The 10,000-nt window shown below is 41.4% G+C and overlaps 1 protein-coding gene across 2 annotated transcripts in view; it reads left to right on the top strand.

The window, feature by feature from the left end:
- The window catches only part of txk (TXK tyrosine kinase), a 17,274-nt gene extending 8,064 nt beyond the window's left edge, over positions 1–9,210 (top strand). For both annotated transcript variants that reach the window (XM_084043558.1, XM_084043559.1), the window contains exons 6-17: positions 63–127; positions 770–829; positions 1,860–1,914; positions 2,399–2,478; positions 3,821–3,945; positions 4,164–4,238; positions 4,740–4,911; positions 5,984–6,200; positions 6,749–6,813; positions 7,218–7,336; positions 7,542–7,699; positions 8,897–9,210. In XM_084043558.1, coding sequence (XP_083899684.1) covers positions 63–127; positions 770–829; positions 1,860–1,914; positions 2,399–2,478; positions 3,821–3,945; positions 4,164–4,238; positions 4,740–4,911; positions 5,984–6,200; positions 6,749–6,813; positions 7,218–7,336; positions 7,542–7,699; positions 8,897–8,968 — 1,263 coding nt within the window. In that variant the 3' untranslated portion in view covers positions 8,969–9,210. The remainder of the gene's footprint in view (positions 1–62; positions 128–769; positions 830–1,859; positions 1,915–2,398; positions 2,479–3,820; positions 3,946–4,163; positions 4,239–4,739; positions 4,912–5,983; positions 6,201–6,748; positions 6,814–7,217; positions 7,337–7,541; positions 7,700–8,896) is intronic.
- The last annotated feature ends 790 nt before the right edge of the window (positions 9,211–10,000 follow it).

The following is a 10,000-nucleotide window of genomic DNA, read 5'->3' on the forward strand; positions in this document are numbered from 1 at the left end:
GCAGCTTTCACCCTGTAACTGTAATACAGTAGATCCAATATATAAATGTGTATGGTCCACAGGGTGAAGAGTACATCATTCTACATAAACAAGACCAGCTGTGGTGGAGAGCTCAGGACTTACATGGGTAGGCTGATCTAAGATCTGTTCTATTATGTCAGTGGGATATGTCAGAAAAATGGCCCTGGGGGCGACCCGAGTGGCCAAGTGGTTCGGACACATGGGCTCTAATGCCTATGTACTGAATGAGGCATGTTACCTGTTTGAATATTTTGATGTGAAATATTTGCCAATGCATTTTTGGATTGTATATTCATCACGCTCCCAGTGTGTGTGGACCTTTCTAAATGGTCTAACATCTGTCCATCACCTGGCTTAGAGAGTCAACTTTACAAACTGTACAAACTAAAAGGTTCATAACACAGAAATATGTGTAGTTTATTGATGAATTAATGTGTGTAAAATCCTGAGGGTTCATTGAAAGGTGGTTTAAGTGATATTTTTTGGTTAAAACTAAAAGTGTATTGTTAAGATTGTAAAGCTCTATATTCTGATAGTAATCATTGCGATAGTGTGTTTGTTCAGTAACAGGAATCTCCCAGTCACAGCAAATACATTTTCAGGTGGGAAACTATTTCATCCAATCGGCTTCAGACAATTCTCTCTCCTGGTTGGATGAAATTGTTGTCCCTGATCTGAAAATGGGGACGGAATATAGAGGCTTACATTAACAGTGATTTTACTGTTTGGTGTAACTGTTTCCTCCCAGGAATAGAGGTTTCATTCCCAGTAACTATGTGACAGAGAAGAACAAGATAGAAGCTAATCGGTGAGTAGAACCACGTGTTCACTGGCTGTTCAAAATGTTATAACATACCTTCTGGTGTAAATATCACTGGATAGCTAAAATATTTTTATACAATGATCCTGCTATGAAATGATTGCTAATACATTTTTGTGATGCACAGAAATTTTAAGTCAAGAAAAAATAACTGGATTTGTTGTACATACGTACATTATTACATCCTACTATAATTCTAGTAACCTGACGGTGGGTGGGTGGATGGAGTCCTGGGTCTCCGATCAAACTGCGCATGCGTCGTGTTGCCAGGTTTCGCGAGAGAAACAAGCAACGAGGTCTATGAAAACAAGGCCAAACCAAACGAACCCTATACCACCAACATGCAACCTGATAATAATGTCCAAAGCATGTCTGTGTATAGAACTATAACAACATAGTATTTATATATCCGTTTTTATATTTATATTTTGCTATATTAAAATAGCAAGCCTATATTGGTGCTATTTAATGTACTTATATACTGTTCTATGTTTGCATATAATTTGCAAATATTAAAGATTTGGAATTGTGTAGATTTCTTTCAGAGACATGTATGGACTGTTATATCTTGAACATTTATTCATTTCCACTTACCAGACACTTTTTTTATGGTAAAAATTAGCATAAAAAGCAAAATACAGAATTCAGAAATATTAAAATGGAAAAAACAGAATTTGGGAAAAAAATAAAACGGATTTCATATGGCTCTTGCCGCGACGGGAGCGACCGGGGGGGGGGGTGCCACGACGGGACGCGCGCGGGGGAGAAACCGCGCGACAGGACGTGCATTAACCCCACGTTTGCAACGACTTTCGTCTGCGCCCTTCACCGGGTATGGTCTAGTATACATAACATACGTCATTTGATTTAGGCTTTTTTTTTGTTCATCATTTCATGTATTTTGCCAAACAAGATGATATCAGACTGCAATACATACTGTATCTGAGGTTGACATAATGTTTATTAAATGATATCTTTACTGAACTATGTGTTAAAGTAGCTGATTTCATCTCTTCAGGTGGTATTGCAAGAACATCACCAGAACAGAGGCAGAGCAGCTACTAAGACGAGAGGTACCGGTCTGTCTGTCTGTCTGTCTGTCTGTCTGTCTGTCTGTCTGTCTGTCTGTCTGTCTGTCTGTCTGTCTGTCTGTCTGTCTGTCTGTCTGTCTGTCTGTCTGCCTGCCTGCCTGCCTGCCTGCCTGCCTGTCTGTCTGTCTGTCTGTCTGTCTGTCTGTCTGTCTGTCTGTCTGTCTGTCTGTCTGTCTGTCTGTCTGTCTGTCTGCTATGTACTGTCTATCTGTCTGTCTGTCTGTCTGTCTGTCTGTCTGTCTGTCTGTCTAGTACAGATGTTCACACTGGTTTTGATGGAAGGTTAAATGCACAGTGGATCATTTGAGTTATTGGCCTGTCAGTGTTGAGTATAGTGTAGCTATGAGCCTAGTCGTTACAACGTGACTGTAAAGTCCTGAGAATAAAGACACAGGTTGTGTATTAATGCGTATCTGATTGTGAATTAGTGGCGGGTTGTGTAACAGGTTGTGTATTTGTGTTCCAGGATAAAGAGGGGGGTTACATCGTGAGAGATTCCAGCCAGCATGGAGTCTACACCGTCTCCGTTTATGCAAAAACTCTGGGGTGAGAGAACAACTTTAACTATCCTGAAGGTTGCCGGTTTCATTCCTCTGGAAGTGGAGAATGAACACACAATTCCGAACAACGATAATTGTTGTGAAGGTGGCGTTCAGCAATAATAATAATAAACAGCTATATTTATAAAGCATTTATCAAAACAAAGTTCTTTACATATATATTTTTTCCCCACACTATCCATGAGAGGATTGTCATGAACTGTCGTGTCTTAAAGTCATAAAAAATATAATATGATAAGGACAAGGTGCACAGTGAAAGAGATTATAGATGTGATACCTTCAAACAATCAGTAAAAATAGATTTACACACTTTACAGGCAGCTGTAGCTTATAGTGGTTGGAGAGGCCGTCTGTTAGTCAGAAGGTCTCCCGGTCTTCCTACTCATCATGACCATCTGAGCAGCCATCAGCTGGGTGGAGATGAAACTGAATTTTCCGGCAAGATTAATAAAGGTCTATTAAAATTGACCGGATTTAACCAGTTAAGCCCTATTTCAAAAATAGATAAAATAGCATTATGTACAAGCTCAGACCATGTCACAAAATGTTGACACTTTTAGAATGTTTTAGCCTATAATGGCTTGGCTGCCAAGGTTAACGCTCAACAGTGTTCAATAAAGATCTATTCTAGATCTATGAATTACATCAGAAGAATTGTTATTTTTAGACATCATTTAAGACTTTCTACCCAGAAGACAAGAGCTTAACTCAACCAGTTGACTCTATACTTACTGTATGTTCCTTTTCCCTGCACTAAATTGCCAAAAATAACCGATCAACAAGCTTAAAGAGCTAGTGCCATGTTTTTGTCTATGAGGTTGATAGAACTTCATTAAGGCCCCCGCTGGTGGTTTTATGGTGTTTCATGTCTTCTCTGACTATTTGGAGTTTTTTCCTGGAGGCTGAAATCTTGAGGGTCAAACGTGCCAATAGAGAAACAGCCCTTTAGTGACATCACAGAGCCCCCAAAAAACATACCCTCCCCCTCATTATCATAACACAACAGGTGTGGGCATGAGGAGGAGGAGGGACTAGGACAGGTGGGTGGTGCTAAGGTGGTGGAGGAGGTGCTAAGGTGAGAACCAGGCATACTTAATGAACTGGAGGCATGTCCACATAAAACATTTTTTTTAAACAATTTCTGTACACTTTTTTTTTTTGAAAAAAATCCTTACATAATAATAATACCTTATGATCAGGTTTTAGGGTTGAAAAATATCATGGCACTCCATCTTTAACGACAATATGCTATTTTTGGTGAATGTTCCCCCCAGGATACGGATGCTGGGGTGATTCGAGTGATTCATACATGTATGTGTGTGTTACAGCATTACAGGTGGGATCAGACACTACCAGATCAAGCAGAGTGAATGTGATCAGTTCTACCTGGCTGAGAAACACATCTACAAGTCCATACCTGAACTCATACACTACCACACACACAATGCTGCAGGTACACACATAAACACACATGTGCAGAACACTCAAATGGTTGTATTTTTGTATGGGAGTACATGCTTTTTGTTGATGCCCTCACTCACAAGCATAGTAATACACACCTGTGTGTGTGTGTGTGTGTGTGTGTGTGTGTGTGTGTGTGTGTGTGTGTGTGTGTGTGTGTGTGTGTGTGTGTGTGTGTGTGTGTGTGTGTGTGTGTGTGTGTGTGTACAGGTCTAGTCACCAGGTTAAGATATCCAGTAGGATCCACGGGAAGGTGTGTTCCTGCTACTGCAGGGTTCAGCTCAGGTAACACACACACACACACACACACACACGCACACGCACACGCACACGCACACGCACACGCACACGCACACGCACACACGCACGCACACACGCGCACACACACACACACACACACACACACACACACACACACACACATGAATTTATCTCCAAGCGTTCTACAAGCGTTCTACAAGCGTTCTACAAGCGTGATGCGTCGCATCACGACGCATCGCGAGCTTGTAGATCTGCTATTTCTACATGGCCTATTTCTTACCTGCAATGTATAAATCCTTTACAAACAAGCTGCCTGAGACGAGTATGGAATGTCTGCCACACCCATTTTTATTACATTTTGTGAACACCTGCACTATGGACATTTTGCTCTCAGTTGCTGGTGTGAATTCAGTATAATAGTATCCCATCTGTCCGAGCCAGTATGGATATTATGAACACATTATCTTTCCCCCCCCCCCCTCTCTCTCTCTCTCTCTCTCTCTCTCTCTCTCTCTCTCTCACCAGAAAAGTGGGAGATCAATCCCAGTGAGTTGACGTTCATGAAGGAGCTGGGCAGTGGTCAGTTTGGTCTGGTGCGTCTGGGGAAGTGGAGAGCCCAGCACAAAGTGGCCATCAAGGTCATCAGAGAGGGAGCCATGCTGGAAGAGGACTTCATAGAAGAAGCCAAAGTCATGATGTAAGGAGAGGAGAGGAGAGGAGAGGAGAGGAGAGGAGAGGAGAGGAGAGGAAAGGAGAGGAGAATAGTGCATTACAGTAATCAAGTCTACTGTAAATACAAGCACGAAACAGCTGTACTGAATATACTGTGACAGCAAGCGTCTAACTTTACAATAAGTTGATGAAAGTCATTATTGGAGGTATTAGATATGCCTTCTGGAAATGAAGAAAGAAAATCAAAAAGTTTTTTGCATGCTCACTCCTGGGAACCACTGCAATAATCTGTGTTATCATTTAGCTGTAAAGAAAAGACATTGTTCATCCAATCTTTGATTATCGGCAATGCACTGGATGAGGACTTTCACTAGACTGACTGGCAGAAAGATATAACGTATAACTGTATGTCATCAGCATGAAATGTACTGCTGAAGGGGTGGAAGGCGAGGGGCTGACAGGAAAAGAGAACAGGGGGCTTGTTTTCAGCACAAAGACATGAATCTAGGTCATTTAACTTTAACATTGTACACCTGTGTGTGTTGGTGTGTGTGTTTCCTGTGTGTGCCTGTCTCACGCTTCTTGTAACCACACTTTCCATTCTTCACAAAGGGGTCGTTAACCATGCCACCCACACACACACACGCAACCATGCACGCACGCACACACACATACCTGTAAATGCACACTATACTTTCATTTGATGGAATTGAAATGGTATTTCCTGACAAAGACCTCCTATCCATCACTATCGTGTGTGTGTGTGTGTGTGTGTGTGTGTGTGTGTGTGTGTGTGTGTGTGTGTGTGTGTGTGTGTGTGTGTGTGTGTGTGTGTGTGTGTGTGTGTGTGTGTGTGTGTGTGTGTGTGCGTGCGTGTGAGTACTTATTACTGTACTTGTGAGGGACACATTTCCCCACTATTAGCAGAATTAGCATTTGAAATAGACATTGTGAGGATAATTTTCCTGGTCCTCAGTATAGTATACAGTAGTAATACCAACCTCTGTGTGTGTGTGTGTGTGTGTGTGTGTGTGTGTGTGTGTGTGTGTGTGTGTGTGCGCGCGCGTGCGTGCGTGCGTGCGTGCGTGTGTGTCCAGGAAGCTGTGTCACCCGAAGCTGGTCCAGTTGTACGGTGTGTGTTTGCATTCGCGGCCGTTGCTCATCGTGTGTGAGTTCATGGAGAACGGCTGTCTGCTCAACTTCCTGAGGACGAAGGGCCGGGCTCAGAAGGGGGCGTGGCTTACCTCCATGTGTCAGGACGCGTGCGAGGGAATGGAGTACTTGGAAACACATCAGTTCATTCACAGAGACCTGGTGAGAGAGTACTGTATATCACTGTTTCTCAAACAGTGGGTCGCAGACCAATTTTTATTGGTTGCGAGTGAATAACCCTTAATTATTCTACATTTTGTTTTTAATTATAATTATTTCAAAGGATTTAAAAACAATCACAAAACATTCTACATTTTTCACAAGTTAAAAAAATAATTTATACGTTTTTTCAAAATTTTCGAAATGCAGATCAAATGCAGACATAAAATTTCACTTTTGGGTCTTGTGCTAAAAAGTTTGGGAACCACTGCTGTATACAGTACCACCGGTTCTCAACATGGGGCCAAAGGACCCCCAGGGGTTGCAAGGGCCTCCAGCTAAATGATTGACAGTTCGGAACCAAATGGACCCTTACAAGTCTGTAACTCAGAGTGTACAAATGTAACCATTTAATGCCATTTGTACACTCTTGTGTGTCCAAAGTAGTTGAAGATAGTACGTACCTTACTATCGTTTGCCACAAGATTTCTAGCTAAAGAGCGTGTTGTTCCCAAAGTATGAATCTCTCTCTCTCTCTCATACATATCCAGGCAGCCAGGAACTGTCTGGTCAATGACAACAATGTGGTCAAAGTCTGTGACTTTGGAATGACCAGGTATGAACACACACACACACACACACACACACACACACACACACACACACACACACACACACACACACACACACACACACACACACACACACACACACACACACACACACACACACACACACACAATTTCTGAAAAAACGTATAACCAAAGAATATCTATCTATCAGATCTACATGCTAATAATAGTAATATTATTATAGTTATCATAATATTAGTAATATAATAGTAATATTCTCCCTGTTGTTGTTTACACGTTTACTATCATTATTACTATTATTGCTGCTATGTCTGAGGAACCAGATAAAAAAATAGTTGCTGTTTTGTACCTTTTATCTACCTATTATACAAAACATGTAACAATAAAGACACCTTTAACCTTGAAGCTGATATGTTGTCTATTGTAGGTATGTGTTAGATGACCAGTATACCAGCTCTGGTGGAGCCAAGTTCCCTGTTAAATGGTCTCCACCTGAAGTTCTCCACTACTGTAAATACAGCAGCAAGTCTGATGTCTGGTCATACGGTACGATGTGTGTGTGTGTGTGTGTGTGTGTGTGTGTGTGTGTGTGTGTGTGTGTGTGTGTGTGTGTGTGTGTGTGTGTGTGTGTGTGTGTGTGTGTGTGTGTGTGTGTGTGTGTGTCATCTACAGCAGGTCAGATGTTTGCCTGCATGTACAGTATCTCATTTTATGTATGTGTGTGTGTGTCTGTCTGTGTGTGCGTGTAAAGGGGTGTTAATGTGGGAGATCTTCACAGAGGGAGGGATTCCGTTTGGCTGTAGAACCAACAGGGAGGTGGTTGAAGAGATTACCAGAGGAGTCCGTCTGTACCGACCTCACCGAGCCTCACAACAAGTCTACCGCGTCATGTACAAGTGTTGGCACGAGGTAACGCACGCACACACGCACACACACACACACACACACACACACACACACACACACACACACACACACACACACACACACACACACACACACACACACACACACACACACACACACACACACACACACACACACACACACACCTCTTCATACAACCATGCACATCATTAATTGGTCTCCAAAACAAACACAGAGAAGTGAACAATATTATAGTAGAATAATGGTGAGATGTTGTGCAACACAGTGACATAAGCGGTTACTAAATTAGCATTGAGTCATGAGTGTGACTGCCACGGTCCTGATACTTTTCTGACACACCTTGTATGATGAAATGCCCAAAATAGTGACGCCAGGTTTAAAGTGAGTGGTTAACTTCCTCTGTTGCGAACTGACTTCAGTTTACTTATAAAAGTCATAGAGGAACAGACAATGCTATCTGATTCTGAACTTTGCTTAACGCTTACAGAACATCTTCAACAGCCTAGAGTGATTTTTTCTTTGTGATTTTAGTTCTGCTTTTCAACACAATGAAAACTCATCAGTGGTAAGAGACAACCACAGTAAGTTTATGTCACTGGAAATGTGTCTGATCATCTCGCCATTAAGTACAGGAGCCCCGCAAGGTTTGCAACGTACACAGTACATCCATAAGTTTTCATCATGATGAATTCCAAAACAGTTTTTCCACTTTTGAGCGTTCACAAAGAAGCCAGGCGTGTCCCTCAGAAGGCAACGTTAACCTAGAGGACTGATCGACAGAAAACAATGAAAAGCACAAGACCTTTCTTATTTCTTATTTTATTTTTTAAAGATATTTCTGGGGGCTTTTTGTGCCTTTATTTTAGAGAGGGATAGGGAAGGTAGGCTGACAGGAAATGGGGAGAGAGACACGCAGGTGCGTGGCTGACACCCAGCAAAGGTCATGGGGAACGGGCGTTGAACCTTGCAATGCACCCTAGGTATTGCAGCCTAGGGTGCCTGCCTGGACCGTCACGCTACGGCCAAGGCCATATTTAGCCATTTTTAACACAAAGATTAATCACAGATGTATTGATCCTGAAATTGATGTGACATGCTTACGAGGAACTAAAGCATTGTTATGTATAACAATTGAAACACTGCTGCTGTAAGAAAACATTTCATCAGTTTCTTCTTCTCCTCCTCCTCTCTGTTCTCTCTTCTTCTTTTGTGTTGTAGAAGCCAGAGGGACGGCCTTCTTTCTCAGAGCTGCTGGCGGACATCAGGCGACTGGCAGAACAACAAGACTGACTCTCTCTCTCACACACACACACACACACACACACACACACACACACACACACACACACACACACACACACACACACACACACACACACACAGGGGCAAGCTGTGCTTCAAACTGACATTGTATACATATTGTCTTGAATTAAACATTGTGATTGTACATAATACGTTTTTCTATAAGTTATGGCAACATTGTAAACTTATTTCCTTATAAAATCCTTTTGATAAGAGAATACATCTTGTGTTTATTCCACATAAAGTGCAGTATTACAAACCAGTGAAAAAGAAAAAGACGTTCACACACAGCAGTATAGCGCCGATAATTTTTCTTTTTTACTGTGTTCTCAAAATGGGTCCGAGGGGGTTCCCAACTAAATGAGAAACAGTTACAACACTTGTAACTTAAACACTTACATCAAGCTCTATTTTATTTTTCGGCTGTTTGAAAATAGCAGATCTACAAGTTCAAAATATGTGTTAAGAGCTATGGTTGTGAGCTTGTAGAACTATTTTTAGATCTTTTTTTGACAAATCTTGACAGATCACTTCTTTGGCACAAATCTTTTGAAATGGGGGTTCCGTGGCCAAATACATATACATTTGGGGGTTGTTGATATAATTGTACTATTATGTACAATATATTGCACATATATGCTTTTTTTTATATAAGTTATGGCAACATTGTAAAGAGAATACCTAATAAAATAGGCTACTTTTGATGAAAGATTATTATTCCAGGTATGCCTACTTAATGTGTAGTCAGTGTTACAAAGCAACCACTAGAGAGCAGTGGAGAACCATTATAAACCATTTTTATTCAGTTAAACCAGACAAGCTCTGAGTTCAACAAGCCGCTCAAATCTTTATTCACTCATAAAACTATCTGACGTTACCCTGGAGACAGAGACTAATAACTAACATTATTAATAAGTGGAAGGTTGTGGGGTTGACTGCCTGTTTGTTCTAGCTAAAACTGGCCTTTTGTCTATTATTGTTATTATGATTATGATGATGATTATTATTATTATTATTATT

This window comes from Gymnoscopelus microlampas (assembly GCF_963454915.1).
Source record: "Gymnoscopelus microlampas genome assembly, chromosome: 19".
NCBI classification, from domain to species: Eukaryota; Metazoa; Chordata; class Actinopteri; order Myctophiformes; family Myctophidae; genus Gymnoscopelus; species Gymnoscopelus microlampas.